Here is a 23,146-nt window from a genome sequence, read left to right as displayed (position 1 = left end):
TGTAATGACTAATTGTTCACAAACTAGATGTACCGCATGGCGGTACAAAATATGACCGCCGCTCAGGCCTGCACTGGCTTTCCACAAAAATAAATGACGTGGAGCAATTTGGCTGTATTGCGTGTTTATGTATATACCTAAAAAAAAGTAGTAGTATGTGCATGTCTGTCTGTCTGTGTGTGTGTATGTTTGTGTATGTGTGTGTCTGTGCGTGTATGTATGCGTGCGTACATGTGTGTGCGCGTGTGTGTGTGCATGTGGATTTGTATGTGTGTGTATGGGTGTGTGTCTGTGCGTGTGGATGTCAGTGTGTGTGCATGCTTGCGTTTGTTTGTATTCCTGCATGTGTGTGTGTGTGTGTGTGACAGTATCATCCTAAACCAGCAACCCTTCGCTCAACACCACCATCTACAGGCCGATGAGTGTACAGTCACTAAATGTGCACATAAATGAATTTATTTTATACCCCCCCATGGATGAAATTCTACGAAACTTAGCATACCCCCAGAGGATGTCAAGTTAATCATACACATGAAATATGGTGCAGTTCTGAACATCTCAACTGAAGATAGGGGCGATTAAAGCAGAATAATATTGCATTTTCATTTTTTATGGGAGGGGCGCAAATCACAAATGAGTGATTATGGGCTAGGTTGAGGCCCTTAAGACCAACATACCATAAAAATGTCTTCATCCTCGGTGCCACGGTTCAGGTAGTTATTTAGGAAAAAATGAATTTTTTGGGTTTGGGGGGGCCCAGCGCGGGGGGGGGGGGGGGGGGACGGGTGGCCCCCGGGGACCAAACGAAATTTTTCCGTAAAAGTCTAGTGAGGCTACATGCCCACCAAATTTCATGTTCCCCGGTGTTTCGGTGTCCCTGGTATCGTTGACGAAAAATTCAGTAGATGAAAAAAAAAAAAAAAAAAAAACTTTGACAATCCCTATATGACCGCTTCGCTCATAATAATGTATTTCATTACTGATTAGTTGGATCTGTGTGCTGGAGAACCTCTGTCAGTGACAGCACATTACAGCAGTAAAAAAATATTTCACCGGTCAAAAAGGCATTTGCAAAATGGCGGTCACAATGCTATCGAGCTGCTGTGAGAATGGTTCCAAATTATTGACTAAAGCCAAAAAGTATTCCTTATGCTTTGACGTGAACTGAACGCTAGCATATGCGTAGTCAAACTCATAGCCTTTCAAAGTATACTCCCTTTGATGACCTGCGTGAACATGCACGATAAAGTTTCATCCTTGTCCAGAGTCTGCACCATGTCTCTCCTTCCAGCCATCTCAACCCCCTCCAGGGTTCGTACACCTTTTCCAAGGTCAAATTCAAGCACTTTTCAAGCACTTTCAAGGTCCATTTTAAAGCTTTTCCAGCACCTTACACCACCGTAAATTACATACCAATACATAGTCAAAATTATTATTTAGTGTTATCACATTAAAAGAGATAGTTATAAACAGCCAAAATTAGATATTTAAGCAAATCACAAGTTTTATTTTTCAAAATGTATCACTGTCTAAGTAGATAATGCCTACGAATAATACTTTTCATTATATTAATGTCCAAATATTGCTTCCCAGATAATGGGATTTTCAGGCTGTAAACTGAAGTCATTTCAAGGGCTGAAAATATGAAGACATAGGATTTGAACAGAAATATTTTACAGGCCTCAGTTTTGGGACACATTTTTGATAAAGACCAGGTTTGAACAAAATCTGAGACAGTGCAACAACAACCTGTAATTCCATTTTAACCCAGAAGATAAATAGCCTATATTAATAAAAAATAAAAAATAAAGTATTTCATTGCCAAGACATATACATTTATCTATTGGAATAGAGCAGTGTAAATATTGCATAAGGCCATCCTCACCCTTACAGTAGGCTACTTGTATGATACTCCATCTGACACCATTTCTGTTCAGCAATCAACGATTGTTGTTATGCACTGGGCTGACGTTTGCAGGTTTTAATTTGTGGGTAGTTAGCCAAAGTTACAGCACAGTAACTGTAACATTATGTTCACTGCATATTCCACAAATGAATGTGGCATAACGGACATGCAATACTAACATTACATTATCACAAGAAGTACTCTGTCACTAATGGCCCTTTCAGACAGGACGCGGAATGCGCTGCGCTATGAAACCCATTTATTTCAATGGCTTGCGCAGCGCAAGGACGTTTTGTTGCTGCGCCGACCAAAGCGGAGCGCAGCATTGGCGAGCTCCTGCCCCGCCGCGGTCAAAATAGTTTGCAGCTGCGCTCTGTGAAGATTACCCGCACGGCCAATAAAAACGGGGCATTCAAACAAGCGCAGAAATCAAAATGAAAACTCCGCCTACTTTTGCTCTGGCCAGTGTAGCGCAAAACGTTCTGTATCTGAAGGGCTACAATTTATTTATCCATTTAATAAATGAACTATTCAGTCAGATAGGTATTTGTTGTGAAAGAAATACAGTTAAAATTTCAAGCATTTTCAAGCATTTTATCAAAAATTTAAGCACTTTTCAAACCTTAAACACAACATCAAAATTCAAGCATTTTCAAGGATTTCAAGCACCCGTACGAACCCTGTAATCTGAGCATACAACATTGACGCGGTTAGAAAAATCGAGCTGCATACGTTCAGTATGCACATACTGTTATAAGGACGAAATTGGCATTACATATGTACGCATACCCTTACATATACTTTGCCATTTACAGTTTGGGGGTTTGGGGAGTAACTAACTTAAAAGCACCAATGTTATTAGGTCTGAGTGCTGTGAATGGAAAACCCATGTCAGTGATATCACTTTAGAGCAGAGAAAATTTATTCTCTATGGAGAAAAAATGCATTTGAAAAATGGTAGTCAAAGCAAGCAGAAAAGGTCCCAAAATTTACATGAGTAAATAATTTCAATGTCAGGTGTGTGTGCGGTTTAATGAACACCAAACCAGTCCTGAAGAAAACCATTCCCATCTTGCTCGATTCATATAGATTAAGTTTACAATGCCTTTTTGAACTTTAAAATGTCAAAGTGTTCTTGGAATGGATTTTTTAATGGTTGGGGGTGGGGTGCAGAAATCTCTCTGGTTTCATTAAATTATCTTTATTTGTGTTGAACAATGAACAAAAGTCTTATGGGGTTTGGAATGAGGGAGAAAAATGTATGACTATTTTAATTTTTCAGTGAACTAACCCTTAAAGAATACTTTGTAACTTGGTAAACTACAATTGCAAAGTAGCTTCCAACACTTTTACATTTACAATATATTCCTTAACTGTCAAATTGGAAAATGTATTTTGTTAAACATTCTGGTCTTTGTACTTACCGTTATCATGTGTGAGATTTAACAGGACTCCAATGATGGCTCGCATACAGTCTTCTACGGCTTTCCCCACATTGCTGTTGCTGCAGTAGGGTAGCGGTGTGCCCGACGAGCACAGGCCTCTGTTCACCTCTCGACTGTACCTCTGGATCATCTCCTCACAGTGCCATAAGGCCCTAAAAACACAAAGTCAAAGATGACATGTCCCTCCAAATAATTATTACATATTATTGTTTTAATATTCAAAACATCTTAAAAGGACAGTTCACAAATTTTCACACACAAAAGTTAAATAACTTCAGAAGTCTTGGTATATGTAGTGCACGTAAAATAGTTATGGTGTGTTTTTTATTTATTTAATTTCATTTTATGAAGAAGCACAGCATGAACATTGTTCAAAATATCTCTTTTTGTTTCTCACAAAAGAAAGTCAGTCATATGTGGTTCAGAACAACAAGAGAACCAAAAATTACACATTGTTAAGTTAATTAAAGGTATTGGTTCTTCAATGAGTGGGTCACAGACCTGTTCTGATAACTTGCCAGAGAGCAGGGATATACAATGATAAATGCAAATAATAAAATGCAGCTAAACATATAATTGTGCATAGTTAGGATAGTAAAATAAAGAGCCTTATCCTGTAAAATGGAGGATAAAACTAAAAAATTGTGCATCCAATAAAACTCTGCTGTATTTTGGCACAAATGAATTTGTCATTTGGTAGAAGTTAGTTAAATTAGACATGCCAACATGGATTGGTTGCTTGACATGCCCTCATTCTCAAAAACCATGAACATGCCTACATTCAATTCGTTTACAGGGTCATGAAATACTAAGATGCATTTTAACAGAGCTAAGTGTTGCACATAATAAAAGACAACGTTAGCATTTGTTGATTTTAATTGTAGGAGAAAACTGGTTAATTTTTGCACTATTTATTAGTCTTCAGGGTCTAAAATCTTCATTGTGTGAATGTCACATGATATGTTTTGTAACTCCTATAGTACATTGATGACTTCTGTGTCTCATAATTATTCATAAGACTGTGTCTGATGACGGTTCACTTAATTATTCACAACAGCACGTGATGCTTTCCTATGACACATGCTGTGAGACGTAGATGCTCACGTAGTGAGAGATGCATTCATTGATCACAAGTGAGTGTTTTTGCTTTGAGAGTTTCTGCAAGGCACAAATTATCTTCCATTTAACCAAGAGTCTCCAAAATTGGATTCATCTGCACCTTGAGTGTAAACGTACTTTAGAGCTCCTTAAAGGGATACTTTACCGTTTTTTCATATTAAACTATGTTATTCCCTTAACTAAGACGAGTTGATACATACCTCTCTCGTCTCAGTGCGTGCACTAAATCCCTCTGTCTTGCTGCGAAACTTTGTTAGCCCAGTTCATTTAATATGGGCCAAGCAGAGAAGCTACCAAACACCTCCACGTTTTCCCTATTTAAATACAGTTACTCGCGAAGTGTAACTCGACCTAGAACGGTGACACAAAACAAAACGTTGCGCTTTTCTAAGCGTGTAAAATGGATAACTATTTTGTATGGCGGAATACCATAGCAAGTGCTTGTAAGCACTTCGACTTCGGCGCAGTAATATCTTCACTCGTGAAAAATCCTCTCACCGGCCCCCGCTCCCTCTAGTGAAGATATTACTGCGCCAAGTCGAAGTGCTTACAAGCACTTGCTATGGTATTCCGCCATACAAAATAGTTTTCCATTTTACACGCTTAGAAAAGCGCAACGTTTTGTTTTGTGTCACCGTTCTAGGTCGAGTTACACTTCGCGAGTAACTGTATTTAAATAGGGAAAACGTGGAGGTGTTTGGTAGCTTCTCTGCTTGGCCCATATTAAATGAACTGGGCTAACAAAGTTTCGCCGCAAGACAGAGGGATTTAGTGCACGCACTGAGACGAGAGAGGTATGTATCAACTCGTCTTAGTTAAGGGAATAACATAGTTTAATATGAAAAAACGGTAAAGTATCCCTTTAACATGACGGCTTGAATAAAATTAATTAATAAAATTAACATTGAAAAATAAGAGTCTCAAAAGTTATTAAAAATGCAATAGCACGTTCATATGTCTGATTTCAATTAAAGCAGTCAAAGGATATGTACCATGTATAATATGTGTTGATTTTGTTGCATGTAATTTTTAATTGCCGCATGTATTTGTCGGAGCTTTTGACGCTTTTAACTCAATGAGAGCGAAATAAAGCCGTCTGAATCAGTCTGTCTCCCCTCTTCCCGCACCACTCCGCAGCTTTCCACACCCACTTTTGTAGCATTTTTCAAACCTGTGGTGAGAACTAACTAGAGCTGATACAGAGTTTCATGGCCCTTTAAAACTTGGCACTGTGAAGGACAGAACCTGTATCCTGCAGCAAAAAAAAACAGCTGAGAAACACTACTTTAAGGACCCTAGCAAACTTCATATTTTACTTTAAGCACACAAAAAAAACTGCTCTTGATAAATGAAATCATAATTTACAGTCTTTCACAGGGCATCAAAAGCCTGGTAATGTACAAAGTGACATCACATTAGAACATTTTAACTCCAACTCTAAATCTGGTCCTACAAGTGCTCCATCAGCATTTAAATAATGGCCATTCAGAGTAACGCTCGAGATGGAAAAACAGCCTGCAGCATCCTAATGGATCACATTTAAACCCCAGCCAAGGTCAGCAGACACTTACACAATCTGCACTAGCTTTCTCTAGAGGGGGGAAACTTAGCTCTTCCTCTCTATTAGCCCCCAAGATGTGTGTGTGAGTGAGATAGCAACAGAGAGGCAGTCAGCAACCAAAGCACAAGTGTTACAGTATGACCAGCTTCATGCAAAATCCCACTAATGCGCTTAGCATAATGTGAGGTCATTAGCGAGCGAGATGGGAAATGGAGGTAGAGGTTTATGTACTCATATATTAGTGAGGTCATTATTAATGCAGGCCTGCCGTACTCTCTTAATTGAATTAGAGCCAGCTGAACAAGCTTTTCCAAAAGTGTGTGTGTGTGAGCAGACTTTGTTGACTCATCTAGATCCTCTTCATAGTCCTGAGCACCCGTGTTTAGTTCGCTTTGCACTCTTTGAAGGGTCTGACCTCATCTAGAGAGCTGGGCCATCAGCTCATAATTACATTAGCAGTGGAAAAGAGGCCAGACTGCCTCAAGCAGACAAGTATGAGCTAGATTTACCATAAGAGATGCTTTATATGCTTTACTCTCAATATGCAAACTGAAATCTGAAAATATGAGTGGTACTTGCCCATGTAAAAGTCGCATGCCAGGGCGTTGCTTCATGGCTGTTTTTTGAGTTGTTTTTAGTGTGTTGCTATCTGGTTGCTGGGGTGTTTGCTATAGTGTGAATTCTTACTGGCCCAAATCAAAAGAGCCTTCACATCTCTATGACATTATGGTCTCTAGATATGGCTTTGCTTCCCTCTTTCAATGTAAGTCTATATAAATTGTTACCCATTTTATCATCTTCCATTTCCAGGCCAGAATTCTGATTGCTTAGAAAGTATGAGCACTATGAGGTATCATTCATGTCTGCAGCACAAAAAGTGTTGTGAGAATTACATGCTGTGGATAATAGAGCTAAAAATATACATTTGAAACAGGGATTTCTGAACCCAAGGCCAGAAAAACTATATTTCATAACACATATGGAGAAAGGTATAAGGTATCATAAAAGTAGTTAATGTGATTCATGCGCTAGGAGGACCCTTTTCATAGAATGTAATGAAGCATTCCGCATTTAGCAAATATTTGTTTTAATACATATCTTCATAAAATGTAACGTACTACTTTACGTACACTATACGTAAATATGTACAATTTACTTTGTATAATATTACCCTGGCCACTAACTGCTGCAATTGGGTTTCTAATACAATACTTTTGGAAAGAAATAATGGATTTTTCTTTTGCGGTTTAAGCAAATTTGCTGCCATGTAACTCCATAGAGGTTTTCACTGTAAAGAAAATGTGAAAGTAGATCCAAAGTCTTCAGAAGCTATAGCTTTGTATGAGGAATAGACCGAACACAAGTTTTTTAATCATAATTGACTACTTTCAGCTCATATTCTAATATGGAGCATGAAGCATGAAGCACTTTACAGTGCTTGACCTCTCCTGATATGTGTAAACTTTCACTGTATGCAGCGTGTATATGCAGTATTTGGGATGACAAGAGGGAGTAAATGACAACTCATTTATGGCCTAACTATCCTTTTAAGTGCTCTTAAGTTGGACACTTGAGACAGTATGCAAACTCTTGTTAATGTTTGAAATGATTGGTCTCTTTAAGAAATGTCAGCATGGCTTGAGCTGTATCAGAGGGTGTTCTCTGGCACAGTAGCTCTGCGCTTATGGTCTTGGCAGCTGGTGCTGTTGATAAAGTGTTCCTGTTGCTATTGGGGTTGTTAATGAGTCTGGATGCTGTCTGCTGTAATGAGCAAAGCTAGCACAAAGTTCACGGTTAACCTGCACCCTACCTGACTGAACAGTACCAGGGTCTTACTGCCAAAAACAGAACATGACAAGAGTACTGCTACATTACTGTAAAACCACAGCTAGACTGCTGAACAACTGCATTTATTTTGGAGGCACTTACTTTGCTGAAGACACTATGAGCTGAGAGTCCTTGTACGCGATCAGGTAGGCCTGGTTTTCTGGATTGTGAACGGTTACCTGCATCAAATGAATACATAAAAAATATGTTTATATTTTTTTAAAAATCTACAAAGACAACAAAAACTGACCCCAAACTTTTGAACTGTAGTGTACATCACAACAAGACCACACCTTTGGAAAGTCACCGAAAATGTCTTATTGTAAAAACCATGTGACAGCATATATTGTATTCTGTTAATGCTGTAATGTACGTGACTTAATTGAAATCTGTTAATGGGGTTTGTAGTTCAAGGAGAAACAGCCTGGATCTACTTGATCTAACTTATTCAGGGCACTTTATTCACCTTATTTTTTAAATATGAGAGTGGGCATGGCCATTTGTAACTTGAATGTGTGAGGCTTCTGGTGTCATTCGCTTCCAGTTATTTTTAGCTGTACAAAACTATCCGCTATGCTGCTTGATATTGCAAACTGGAATTTCTTATGGAATGTCTCACACATTCACAAAAAATAGCTTACTTCGACATTGCAAAATAAGGTGGATACTGCACCTGGTTGCACGTAACAATAAAAATGAATGTCAAAGAATCACAACTCAAAAGTGTGGATGAGTATCAGACTTACACTTTCTAGAACACGAAGACATCTCTCAGCCCCCCACAATGACGCCACAAGATTCTCCTTATCATCCTCTCGGCTCAGGTTCTCCACACACTCTTTAACTAAAGAAACACACGCACTGTTAAAAGCCTCTTATCCGAAAATGCATGCATCTTAAACTCAGGCAAAAGGGATGGCCATCACTTTATACAAAATTAACATCTCTCTGCTCTTCGATTTTAAATAATGAATAATAAACAGGTCATTAATACTATACAGGTCACTTCAGCAAATACACTTTAAAAGCAGAAGACCTTTATCTACAATGTGGTCCAGGCCTCCCAGAAGCCGGAGTTCTTCTTTAAACCAATCCCCCGCTCTCTTTGACGTCAACGACAACAACGTCTCCATGGCTAAATGTCCCGTCTGCCGAGAAAAAGACAATGCACAATCAGTCAGAGATATTATAAAAAAATACATTCAGCTATAATGACTCCATTATGCAAATGTAAAAGTTCTATTTGCTGAACAGAACATTAAAACAAATGTAAATGAAGGGCGTGAAATGCAAAGAAACAGGACTTGATAATATTAGTCAGTCTTATGGCTCAAGCAAAAACATTAAAACAAGTAAATATTATATTTTAGTAAAGGGTGTTTTGAATTAATTTATGAATTTAGAGAGACAACATCTTGTAGAGGGTTTAATCATGGTGCTTTAGTGTGCTAACAGTCAAAGTAAGCATTCACACAGGATCTGTTGTGTTCAGTTTGTGTATTTTTAATTGCTGGCCTATGTGCACACGCTCCAGGCGGATGTCTTTGACAAGTGAGTCATGTCTCTCTTTTTTTCAACGTCAGCATTTTCAAAAACAACATGTCAAGTAAGTACAACTCAACTTTTAAAATCCTTGAATTCCATTTCTTTCTGATTTCTTTTCTGACAGCTTACAAAAACTACACTGTCAACAGCATGTTAAACCTTCTCCAGGAAAGAGTCGATAAAGAGTCCAATCTTTCTTTTTTTTAAATAATATTAATAATTTTTGAGTGAACTATTCCTTTAACACAGAGACTAGAGTTAAGACAGAGACAATCCACCCCTAGAATGCACAATCCAAGCTCTGAAGTGCATCCACTAGGAGGAGCAGAAACTGAACCTTTCTGAAAACCCCAAATGAACACAATCTCTCATCCACATGGTCTATCACAAATGCAGAATAATAAAAAGTTATTGTTCTGTCCAAATCCTGGACAGGAAAGGTTGCAGATGGAAACAAACAGAACTACAGCACTGCTGAAAGAAACATTGCCCAATAAACGAGCACAAGCTGATCTCAAGCTCACCGTGATATTCTCCAAGTCGAGATGCTTATTGTGGACGGTTTCGCAGAGTTTGCGAATCTTTTCTTTCACTTTGTTCATCTCTTTTGTCGTCAACTGATCAGCAATGGATTTGTCCAGTTCTAATTCCAGTAAACGAATCATTAGATCCAAACTGGCCCGATCCAGGTCCATATTCAAGCGGTCTCGGCTGAGAATGTACATAAGAGAGGCCGTACACAAAGCTAGATTCTGAGGAAGGGACAAGGACAGCAAAGTAGAACAGCTTAAGTTATGCAAGACATCAGCCAGTAAAGATTTTAGGGGAGTCAAAAGTCTTTGGACTTACTGAATGTTGAGGTGCATCACTGAGTGTTTTAAAGACCTGAGCCACTTTCCCACGAGCCCTCAGGTGCATCCTGAAACTGGGCATGGCGCACCGCGTGGCCAAACTAATAACACTGCACAAGGATTGTAATGAACAAACATTAGGTCATAGCTTAAATATTGGATAATGGTCAGAATATACAGTAAGGAATGATTTCTGCACCTAAGGCAGCGTGTGTTAAGGGGTTGACCAGTCTTCAGACCAGTGGCAAGATACTCAAAGTCATCGGTGAACTCCTGATTCTCACCAAACTCTACCACATCATTGAAGTGCTTCACATGCTGGACAACAGTGTACAACTGTAGAGAAAAAGAAAGCATGTTGCTGGTTATTTTGTGGGCTCAGTTACCTATCTACCAGTGCAACAGAGCACAGTGGTGTCAAAGCTACATGCAGTGTTAATCTCATCAACAAAGTTACTGACAGAAACATTCTCTGATGATGGGTTTTGCTGACTCAAACACTTCATTCATATAAACTAGGGGTGGATGATATGACCAAAATCTTATTTCACAATATGATTTTTTATTTTATTTTAATGATAACGATATATAACCATTATTTTAGTTTAGTTTAAAAAAAAAAAGAACAAGGAAGCAAATAACAAATAATAGGACAAATGCAATAGAACAACGATACAAGTTTTTCAGGTACTGTAGATTTATTTAACATAACAGAAATTGAATAATGAAATGAAAAAAAAAAAAAAACATTGCATTGTCTTCACTGTATGAATTGCACATAAATTGATTATTATTAAATATATATATAAGTTATTCACTCAAAGAGCATTGAGTGATTGTCTTTGTCTTTTGTTGTTTGATTAAAATGAATGATACAGATGACAGCAGGTTTAGTAGGCTGGCGTCTCTTTAAGATCTAATGCTCGGATCTAATATACTGATACACATCCAGTCTTCACCCAGCTCTACAGTTAAGATAGCCAACTGTGTTTATGTGAATGTTCTACACTGCTTTTTTCACATGACTTTGTGTGTATTTGACCATCCAAGGGCAAAAAGCAGCAAAAGAAAACTGAATTTGGAATTGTGTGCTGTTAGAGGGGGCTTTCTATTTCTGTATAACTCTTTTTAGCATCCCATTTTTTTTATTCATGCATGTTTCTTTATCACTCTATCGTGTCAATAATGATACACAATGTATATCATCCCAACATTCATACTGCAAAATGTATTCAACCGTAACAATTTGTTTAATGTCATCAGTTCATTTACAGTATTTACACACTTATATTCTGCATTATATTTTTTTAATAAAAATAAATTACTACCAGCCTTTCTGCTGTACTGGTAGTACTGAGTACTGGATCGATTTGGGATGATTTTATGAAGTGTTGAGCACTGTAACCAATCACAGATGTGTGTGGAGCGCATGAATGCAATGGCCAATCAGAGCAGTTTAAGTTACCAGAATGCACGCAATACAAAACGTTGCAGTTTGTTTAATGCAAGCTCAGTTCTGCATGCTTGCAAATCTTTCCATTGCAAAAAAGTGTAGACACAATGTAAACAAGAGATTCATTGTGCAGTGTAGACCGCTTTTTTGATTAAAATGGGAGCTTTCGAAAGAGTGCAGAGCTCAGTGAGGGAGCTTGTGCTAAACATGATTGACAGCTGCAATGATTATAAAAGTTATTTTTGCCTGCTTTCTGTATATAACCCATTCACAATTTTGATCAGTTTTATTTTGTATGCTGCTAAGTGCAAAGCAAAATTTCTGAACTGACAACTGTATTTAAATGCAGGATTGAATTCAAAACTGCGATGATTGACAGTGATAACCATAGCAATGAATGGGACAAAACATTCTGACACTATGTGAAAATAAATCAGTGCATTAGGTCTTGGAGTGTAAACACAAGCTAATAGACAAACCGTTTATTCTATTACATGTAATGCGGTTTTTTTCTTCATTTTATTACTTTTTACTTTATTCAAACAATGTTTTCAATATTTGAGAACCAATTTTAATGGAATTGGTACAGACTACAGAAATGTTGGTATCATGACAACACTAGCTACTCTAATTACAGTCATATTAAAAATAATATATGATTTAAAAGGCAGTTGTCTGGAGCAGATGAAGATTTGTTCCACATGGCGCATGCAAAGGAACGTAATTTCCTGCCAGCAAAGTATTGCATGTTACGCTTCATTATTCGCTGATAATGTAGACCTACAAGCCAATAGAAAGACCCCAGATCAGAGTTATAACAAACAAGAGCTAACAAGAGATAACTTCTTGGGGCCTGAAAACTCCCTAAATGTAGAACAATCCGAACAGCTTACAACTTTTAGCTTAGATGAAAGCCAAACTATTAATTCAGTGAGTGGGCAGAGTAAGGGGTGAGGGTTGTAACGTAGGTGGGCTTGCACAACTTTCTAACTGTTTAACACCCAAAATAAGAATTACTCTACAGAACATCAGTCCTTTCTGGACCCCATCAATAGGTATTTATGTTTTATTATAACAGTCCTAATGATCAGGCCAGAGTTTTCAATATGCTGCCACTGAGACAATCAAATCCAAAATTTATAGAAAAACAGCTGCACTATTTTGTATGCATATTTAAGAAGCTTTATGCATTTATCATTGGTTCCATGCCAATGAATTTCAAATTTAATTGGCTCCTGCTTGGGCCTTCAGTATTACGCTGCCAAAAATCTAGAGAATTATAAATGTCTTAACAGTAGTTGAAGGGATATTTCACCACTGGAAAGCTGAATGTTTATTTAAATTGGGTTATTTATGTAGAAGAAATGTGAAATTATTATAGAAGTTGGTGCCTTCTAGACTGAGAAAAGCCAGAAAATGTATTTTTGGCTCATGTGGATGAAAGACAACAACTCCCAGAATGCACTTGCTTCGCTCCCAAGCCACGCCAACCGGTTACAGAGGGCAGTATCGGAAGAAACTATACAACTAGGCTACTAGTTGACTCGAAACTGAAAAGACGCCATTTTATTGTGAGATCCCATCCCCTATGGGTAGGTTGAACACTTGCGGAACGAGCTCCTACTACTGGCTGTAGTCTCTAGCCTCTGGTCAAAAAAGCCTCAGATGACGCAAAATGAAGATTTTTGCGTCATCTGGGGTTTTTTTCCAGACACACAATACAGAAATCTCTCGTCTCCGGGGGACACGTGGGAGGGAAGCACGGTCATTCGAAAATACCACTGGGTTTCTACTGATACAAAGCTTAATGCTACTCGGTGAAGCATCCCTTTAAACCATACCTAATACAGAATCAGCTTTTTATTTTTTCAGTATAACACACAAGTGAATGTTTCAAAGATGTTTCCAGTCTAACTCAAGCCCAGGCCCGGGACAAGAGGTCCAGTTGTACCATCTTATTAGCAGCATTGTGCATGAACTATCTGGATTGATGTTGTCAAAATATAGATTTTGATATACATATTGATTTTGAATATTTCAGACAGTTCCAGTACTCATTTTCAGCATCTCAGATTAGCTCGGTTGACCATTTTGAGGACAGGTTACAGCATTTCATGCTTTTCACACATATCACAGCTTTTAGATGAGAAACATTTATAACCCCGTTTCTTGAGGGTAAACTCTTGGAAGTAAATAAATTAATTTTACTGTTATTTTAATAGTATATTACCATTTTAAATAATTCATTCTTCTGAATTTATTCATTTTTATTTTACTGTGGAGTTAACGCCCTTAATGTTGGGGCAATTTGTCCTTGTGGTATAAAAAAATGGTATCAAGTACCAAAGTGACGTGTGCACTTTGTGAACTGCCCACGGGCCGATCATGTAAGCAGTGAATGAATGCAGTTAACTTAATTTCTGCATGTGATTTGAGTTTACCATGCATTTGGGAACACAACAGGCACCAGTTATGCATTTTCACATTCGCACAATTTTGAAGAAAAAAAATTGTGAAGAAAAAGAAAGTAATTTATTAAGTATGTGTGTATATATATATATATATATATATATATATATAAGTCTTCTTTCTTTCAAAGTGCACCAGATTGATGCGTGTAAATTTAAAATGTATTATATTTTGTTATGGAGGACCTATTGTCCCCTATAGAGAGACCGAGGTCAACACCCCACCCCCCCCATAGTCTTACAAAAGCCTGTGGGATTTTCGAAAATCCATTTCCAGTGAGAAAAATTAAACCAATTGTATTAGCCATGATTTTAACATCTTTCAAGACTCATGCTAAAAGTTAAAATATTTTGTAAAAACATAAAAAATAATAATTAAGTGAATTAAACATGCAAACCAAACTGTTTTTTTCAAGACGAAAACTGGATGTCACTTGTTGAATTAAACATGCAACATGTGGACGAGACAACAAACATACATCTAAAATGTTTATTACTGCATAGTGTTGCATGCTATTTTGAAAAAGTAGTAGGAAATATGCACATGATTTGAAGCTATGCAGCAAGTTTCTATATTGTATAAAATCAGAAGGGGGCGTCAAATGTTTGCACTCACCTCCTTGTGTTCTTTCCTACATTTGAGTGCAGTGACCATGTCCTGGTAAGGTTCTGTGGGGATGGTGGTGGACTTGGTGACTTTGGGAGGAGGGGCTGGAGCTTTGAACACTCCGTCGTCCTTGTTTGAGTTCGACTCTTTACTGCCTCCTGATGAAACAGCCTGTGCAAGAACGACTCAGAATTAAAGCATAACATAACATGTTTGGAAGCACTGGCAGAGTTGATTCACATACACCATGAGCTGCCAACAACCAACCCACTGCTGGTTATGTAACATGATGACTAAAGATGGGCTACAGAACATTATAAATTCCTCATGCAGCAATGGCTAAAAGGCCAAATCCACAACCAACAGCAACGCTGCTAAATAAAACGCTTCTAAGATGGCCAAGCGCCACATCCTTGAATGAATAAGGCAAAGTTTTGAAAAATGTGTTTATAGGAACAGTACAAATGGAGGTGCTGAGCTAATGAGAATGCTTACAAACAGCTCAAGTGAAGCCTAAGCATATCTGTCAGTGTGCTTAATATTACAGTGGGCTTCACTAGTGGCAGCAGATGCATGCTGCCTAAATTGTGTGGGATTGATTGCGTTTAGATGGCAAATGTAGAGAGCGAGGAAGAGGTTGTTAGTAGAGTGAGAAGTGCATAATGGGGGAGTGTTTGCACAAAGCACCAAATAAAAATTCACCCCATTTGCTTTAATACACATTTCTGGTTTTAATGTGAATGATTCAACGGGCTCAGTTATTCCAAAGAAAAAAATGCTTGTTTCGGAATCATTCATTAAAATTTAATAACTTTCTTCAACTCGGAAAATACTTCACCAGTCTACTATTAAATAAAAAAAATATTAAAAAAAGCTGAAATATAGAAAAACGCTGACAACTGTAATTGCAAATTGAACACAGCCCAAACATGCCTAAAGACTAGGACTATCACTAACAATTATTTTGGTTGCAAAATACAAAAATAGACCTAAGTGAACAACAGGCTTTAAAATAACTTAATACATACGGTTTATAATAATAATAATAATAATAATAATGGCAACAATAACTGGTTCAAAAGTAGTATCAAAAGCAAGTAATTATATGGTTTTATTGAACAACACTGTTAAAATACATAATGTAATATTCATAATATAAAAAAATCTATGTACATTACGTATTATAACAACTGAAGTGCGTGCCAATGGCCTGGTGATTGTTGTTCCTGGTTTAATTATTGCCAAACATCACTTAATTCAAAGGTCCACTTAATCTTTAATATTTGGCCACTTCTTTGCGATTGAAATGCCACAGCCATTGTCATTTCTTGAAAAAGAACATGTGAACATCAGAACATGCAAACTCAGAGCATGGGTTTAAACTAATTTTGTAATCGTGATAAACAACAATTTGCATATTTAGAAACATTGATGTATTTACCTGTTTTAGAGTAGGTTTATAAATGATAGCACTATGATATTATGATTTTAACATTAATATATTGTGCAGCCTGCGGATCACAGATTTTCATCCATGGAATCCACTTCTGGTATTTTGCCCGTTAATCAACATGGGTAAATTGCAATCAAAGATTTTTTTTAATATTTAGCATTCAAATCCAATCAAGGAAACGTGACAACCTTCATAAAGACCATTTACAAACCAATTATAAAAAATTTTATGAAAGTGTAATGCATTAAATGTAATCTACAAATCATTAAAATTAGATGTGACCAAAATGAATCGCAATTAGTTATTGTTATTACATTCTCTATAAAAAATTAAAAAAACTTTAAAATTATGTATATGTTAAAGTTTAAAGTTTTCTGAAGTTTCCAAAATAAAATCCCTGGTAATAACATCAAATTTGGCACACACCAAGTAAAAACCCATATCTATAGGAAAAATTTTTATTCAACTTTTTTTGCCATGATACCACAAATGTTTTATTAACATTGAGACACAGAGCCTATAAATTAAGACCTACTGTAATGCACGGATCTAATATAATCTTTTCTTTATTTAATTTTTCCCCAACAGTTAACCAAATGTTTTGGTTTGTTAAATCACATTTAAGACATAGATAAATGTTAGCGTGAATACTCGCCAAGATTCTGTGTATGTGTATATCGGAATCAAGCACTGTCTGAGAGGCGTCTTTGTGTGCATGCTTTTGATGTGTCAGTCAGTGCGAGTAAGATCGTTTTGTTTACATCAGCATGAGTTTGAAAATCACATGTTATTGGTTCAGAGTCATGCCATTGAGATTTCGCTATGAATATTCATAAAATTGGAATGCTTTACAACGATACCAAACTTGTACTTAGGGGAAGCACCAGTCGTTCAGAAGTGAGCAGAAAATAACACCAATTAGTCATGGATTATTAAAACAAAGGAAAGATTTAGTAAGGTAGGCCTACACGTTTCAGAAAACATACAAATAAAGATCATTTTAGCTGTTTAATTACTATTTGGAGCATTGGGATCACAAGACGAGAGCTTAATGAATTTTTTTTTATTTAATAAACAAAAATCGACCAAAATTGACTTTCACTTGTAGCTCGTAAGTAGCCCGTGTGCATTCCGACTCATTTTGCCAGCATGGGGTCACATCATTATTTTTATTTTTTTCTGAATATTAGTCATTTATTTGGTTTTAGTTTGTTTGCATTTTCCCTATGCCAGTAGTTTCAGTTTCAATTTAATTAAATTTGTTTAGGCTTGGTGTTTACAATAATTGTTTATAATGAATGCCACTATAATTTATATTTCATTTCATATTTTTCACTCCGATGCGATTTGACAATGCAATTTTTACCTGGTGTGACAGTCAGATGAGGCTCAAATTATATAATTCTTTATTGTCCACAATCGACTTCAAAATCCATCCAATCAATTCCTGATGAATAAAATTAAGTCCCTCCATAAAACATCACAAAACTAAATTAAAATTTCATATTGACTTTAACAGCTGGGTTCTGGTGCTAAACTAGTACTGTTCAACACCGAGGGAACACGAAAGCAGAAATGTGTGGAGTGCTACCATAGAGGTAGGAGATTTCGAACAAAGATGACAATAAACATTGCGGTGATAGTATGAGAAGTGCCTAAAGTGCTTTCTAAAGTGGACTACGCCTGTGTTTGTAGTTGAGGTGTTCAGTGGAGTGTCCTGTGCTTGGTGTTATACTCACTGGAGGAGCTTGAGATCGTGATGGAGGCGTGGGTAGCAGTTCTTCTGGCTCTGGATGGTTCCAGTGTCTTGCATTATACACAGCTTTAGTAGGCGACTGCGGAAAAAAAACAGACAAACACTATAACACTGAGGGCATTTTTATACAAGAGCTTATTCCAATCATTTAATGTCTTCATTGTCTTTGCTCTTTGGGGTCATTAGGTTTGGGTGGCTTGTATCAAGGACAACAACCACATTTTGACATTGAACTAAAGTACTAGTTTTCCGTTATGTCGGTTTCACAAAGAAATTATCAATTTTGCACATACATTTATCAGTGGGCCTCAAAATGACAAAGTAATTCTTCTTTTAATTTTACCACAATCCTAATTCAAATAATATTATGAAACAACATTGTATTAGATATATTTTTGGCCTTTTTTTTCTGACATGTCATAAACCTGACATAAACCAGACATGTCATGACACACAATAAAGGGTATTTTTATATTAAAGTTTTTGTGCTGACCAGCCACAACACTGATAGGCGATGAGCAACAGGGGATTACATTTTCAGTTTCAAACAGAGATCACGGTTCTCCCACGATTCTGAACAGAACACTAAACAAAACAAGTTTTAACTAGAGGTTCTGACAAAATGTTAAATGCTGCCAGTCTAATTAATTTAATAAACATTTTGAATTAATGATTCAATGACACTCATAAATATTTCACTTGTTTTTTATTACTGAATGAATCAGCGTTTTTGAATGAATCTCTTAAATGAATGATTCAATTACATATTTTTGGTGGTGTAACAATGTAATTGATACAATCGTTATTTGAAGCACCAGGTTACTTTCAAAAGGTGATTTGCTCTATTTTGATCGAAATATAAACTTTTATCCCAAGTACTTCTGTGATAATATTAATATTTGTAACAAAGAAATACAACTTTGGTTGAACAGACAGGTGAATCGTTGTCATTTAGGACTGTGGGTGCTTGAATTGAAATCGCAATCCTTTAACGATTAATTGTTCGGCCTAAAAAACGCGTGACATCGCTTGGAGCACCTTTAAAAAGAACGGTGATATCGAAGTGTATTCCATGCCAAAGACTTTATCAGTCACTTAGTATGTATTTTGAATAATGTTAACTTTGAGCAGCATTTTACAAGGCTCGGCTGAGCAGCAATGCGCCGCATGGGCAACGCTGAAATTGATACTTCACTTCATAGAGATCGATGGCATTGATTTAATGCATTGAATGGCTGACGGCATTCATGGGGAATAACCTTAAACGTTAAAAGGATGATACGACAAAGATTTCACTTTCCTTAGATGTGGCAAACTTATTTTTTTTTAATGAATATATGATCTTAAGTCGATCTCTCTCTCGTTCATTGACGGTTTAGGCTCGTTACGTGCAAATCCACAGTCTCTGTATAAATCACCATGACAAACACAATCTTGTTATTAACTTATTTAACATTCAATATACATGTGTATATCTCAATATATTGTTCAATTGAAAGATTTTTTTTTAAAAGCCGTTCTTTAAATGTCATCCATCGTTTTGTGGCTATTTTTTTAAAGTATCGGTTCAGGCACTTGTACCGTTTTAAAAGTATCGATTTGGCACCGGTTTCGTAAAAAATCCCAAACGATACCCAACCCTAGGACTTATCAATAAGTCTCATTTTATGTACAGATTAAAAAAAAATCATTTAGTTGTGAGTTCTAGACAGTGCGCTTCCAGAGAAAATCCACCCCCACACACTTATGATTGGCTATGAATCTTATCACATCATGTCTGGTTAGGAAGCAAAATAGAAAAGAGAGAGTGGGACAGGATTGTCCCACGAGCTGGGATTCAAACACGGGTCGCCAAAGCGCAATAGCACTGAATGGCATTAGCTATGACATTTTTTTTCATTTTCTGAAGATAATGCAATTTGTGCTTGTCTGTCCAAAATCACACTCAAGGATGAGCAAAAATAAGAGTGACCTTCGCAAACAACTATAATGCAAAGCGAACAAAACATCAATTTTTGGCAATTACCTAGCCAAAGTGGTAAAAAAAAACAAAAAAACATTAATACTCATGTTAATGAGGCAAATACATGAGGGTTCAGAGCCAAAAAACACATTGTGAAAAGAGACCTGTGAGATTTGGGACTGGAATCACACATGGGTTCAAACAAAGCAACCAAACCAACTGTGAATCCCGAGAATACATCCAACATTCAAATCCACTCTAGTCATGAAGATAATTGTCTGTAAACATTTTTCAATGCATAAGCCTCTGCTCCACTTTGCACAAAGATGGCTATATTCCTTCTTCAACCGTAATCATGTTTGTAATTAAAACTCATTAAGAAGTGCTACATTTCTCAGCTTGTTTGTTTTGGCGGAGTGTGAATTGAAGCGCAGGTCATTTGTCTCAGTGGGAGCACATTCAAAGCAGACTGCAGGAACTCTCTGTATGTGAACAACTCACAGAGGATGCCAGATCGAGTCAAACTGCAGGAACTGACAGCGCACAAACAGCCAAAGGGGAAGGGGGTGATAAAAGTGCACTTGGCTACAGGAGGAGGAGTAGGCGCAGTCCACTGGGCAACACTGAGGCTTGGTTTTTATTAATAATGAAGAGAAAGAGTCTGGCCCTCAACATAACGCTGCAGGAGAGACTGGTTTTAATCTTCTGTAATTAAGAAGTGTTCTTCATGCTAGCAGGGAGTGAAAGTCTAGCTCCACCCCATACAGAGCTCCACATGCTGGGCTAGAAGCTTCCAGAAGGTCTTGCAGAGAGAAATCAAAACTGCCCCCTGAAGTGTTTTTTCTATGAGTTGGAATCCCCATCTAAAGACTGGGAATGACGCTGCCAAGTAAGACCTCCAACAGGACCAGGCAGGTCTCTCAACCAGAGAGCAGCTCTGACAAAAACTGCTGAAACAATCTACACAAACACACAAATAAAAACGCCATCTAGCTTTGCAAGCTCATGTTATGCCTGAAACACCACAATGCGATGAAAAAAAGTGCAGACACGATGTAAATGTAACAGATTCATTGTGCAGTAGATGGTGTCATTGATTATAATGGGAGTTTTGGCGAGATCAGAACTGATAAAATGTCACTGATAAACACTGAACTGGAGTGATTGACAGCTCAAGAGATTAAAAAGGGAGAGTTCTTTGCTCAATTTCAGTAACTTATTCATCATTTAAATAACATGATTTTTAATGCAACTAAAAGGAACAATGTAAAGCTGATCTTTTAGTCACTGGATTGATTTACTGAAGTATAAACAGCATTAAATGAATTCGCAGGAAATAACTTCTCACTGTACTGTACATTAGTCGTTACAGCTTAAGAAGAACTGATTAGGGCTATCAAAATGGCTAAAAATCTAAATTCAAATTGTAAACTTAAATATTACTAATAATCAAATTAGATTTGAATTTAAAAGGGAAGCTTTTGGCTCGTCTCCTGAGGCCACAAGAGGGTGCAATGAGAAACATTAATCCACTGAATTAAACTGTTTATTCAAAGCAATGAAATAACATGACTGCCTGTAAAAAAAAAATTTTTTAAAGTGCATAACATATACTAACATTTATAAATCAAATACAGTTTTGTTGATTGCATAAACAATTATTGATAAAACAGCATAATTTATGCATAGTTTATTACAAAGAGCCGAAACGCCGATCACACAGAGTACTTTGTCTACCACGTTTAAATAGAAAACAATGGAAAAGCAGCGCGTAAAATGTGTTGTGCATCTCATTCCCCTTGTAGCACGCACAAGTGACAATTCTCTGTCAACCAATCAACGTGCTGCAGTGAGTCTAGCTCCACCTTTTAGGTACTGGACTACTGTGCTAGGCACCCCAACAGAAGGGTCCTAAAAAAAGTGGTACGGAACAGTTCGGTATTTTGGTACCATTCGGTATTTTGGTACTGACAATCAAAACGGAAATAATTGTGTACAGTACTGTGCCGCTCGGTGGAAATGAGCCTTAAGATCTTCTCCAAATTGAGCTTCTCTATTTCTGCAATGTTTTAAATGTACAACGCAGCAGTGCCACAACAAGTGGGTTCAACTGGGTAGGCTAAGAAAAACATTAAATTGCAACAACTCTTAAATCATCATCGCATCTCATTCGCCACTGATAAGGCGTTGACAGTTGATGTACCCCATTGACTTCCATAGTAGGAAAAAAAAATACTATGGAAGCCAATGGGGTACATCGATTGTTTGGTTACCAACATTCTTCAAAATATCTGTTTTAGTGTTCAGCAGAAGAAATAAATTCATACAGGTTTGAAACAACTTGAGGGTGAGTAAATGATGACAATTTTTGTGTTTAAGTGAACTATTCTTTTAAAAGCTTATGAAAAGAGAAAATAAGCGACACAACCCGTAGCTACAGAGTAATTATTTCACTACAGTCAGGCACTTCTCCAACAAACACATACAAATAAACAATTTATCTATTATTCAAGTAATAATTAGGGACGCAACGGAATTTCGGCTCCTGAAAAATTTCGGCCGAAACAGCCATTTTTGGGTTAGATTTAATTGCTTATTTATTATTTCTTTTTGGTTTCCCTAGCAATAGCCTAATCAGTTTGATGTGCCTAAGAAAGCTTCTCTCAGATCATGATGTAATAAATATTAATATTGATGATCTTCAAACAGTCACTCGGTTGCTCTGGCATATAGCCTATGCTCCCATTATAGCTTCCAAGTTACTTTAGGAAAGGTTTAAAGCATACTTTCCAATATTTTGACACTTTTTATTAATATAACATTTTACAAAAAAAAAATGTATACAAAGTTTGAGCTCATTTCTGTGCCACTAGCACCACTGAACAGATTGACAAAACATGGTTTTCACCAGCCATTAATCAAACAGTTAATCCCGCCTCCAAATCATAACATTGGTCAAGTCATTTTCAAAGTGCCAGAGTGTTTTCACAGACAAAGTGTTGATAGTTCTAAAGAAACTTAACATATTAATGGCTTACTTGTATAGTGGTCTCTGTATATTATGCTGTAGGAGAAAGTATACACAAAGTAACATAGTTCAGCTTTAAAGCAACACTATGTAATTTTTCAACCTTCATAATATATTTCCAAGATCCTTGTGATGGTACATCAACTTACAATAGGTTGAATGAC

At 36.9% G+C, this 23,146-nt stretch overlaps 1 protein-coding gene across 1 annotated transcript in view; it reads right to left on the bottom strand.

Annotated features, from left to right (window-relative positions):
* The window catches only part of waplb (WAPL cohesin release factor b), a 61,978-nt gene that overhangs the window by 8,848 nt on the left and 29,984 nt on the right, over positions 1-23,146 (bottom strand). Inside the window, exons 6-14 of the mRNA XM_082151396.1 lie at positions 17,975-18,070; positions 14,792-14,953; positions 10,454-10,590; positions 10,253-10,364; positions 9,928-10,155; positions 8,895-9,006; positions 8,605-8,702; positions 7,961-8,037; positions 3,331-3,503 (exon numbers count right to left, since the gene is read on the bottom strand). Coding sequence (XP_082007522.1) covers positions 3,331-3,503; positions 7,961-8,037; positions 8,605-8,702; positions 8,895-9,006; positions 9,928-10,155; positions 10,253-10,364; positions 10,454-10,590; positions 14,792-14,953; positions 17,975-18,070 — 1,195 coding nt within the window. The remainder of the gene's footprint in view (positions 1-3,330; positions 3,504-7,960; positions 8,038-8,604; positions 8,703-8,894; positions 9,007-9,927; positions 10,156-10,252; positions 10,365-10,453; positions 10,591-14,791; positions 14,954-17,974; positions 18,071-23,146) is intronic.

The sequence above is a fragment of the Leuciscus leuciscus genome (assembly GCF_965113295.1).
Source record: "Leuciscus leuciscus genome assembly, chromosome: 21".
Lineage (NCBI taxonomy): Eukaryota > Metazoa > Chordata > Actinopteri > Cypriniformes > Leuciscidae > Leuciscus > Leuciscus leuciscus.
This window is presented reverse-complemented; position numbering and strand designations above follow the sequence as displayed.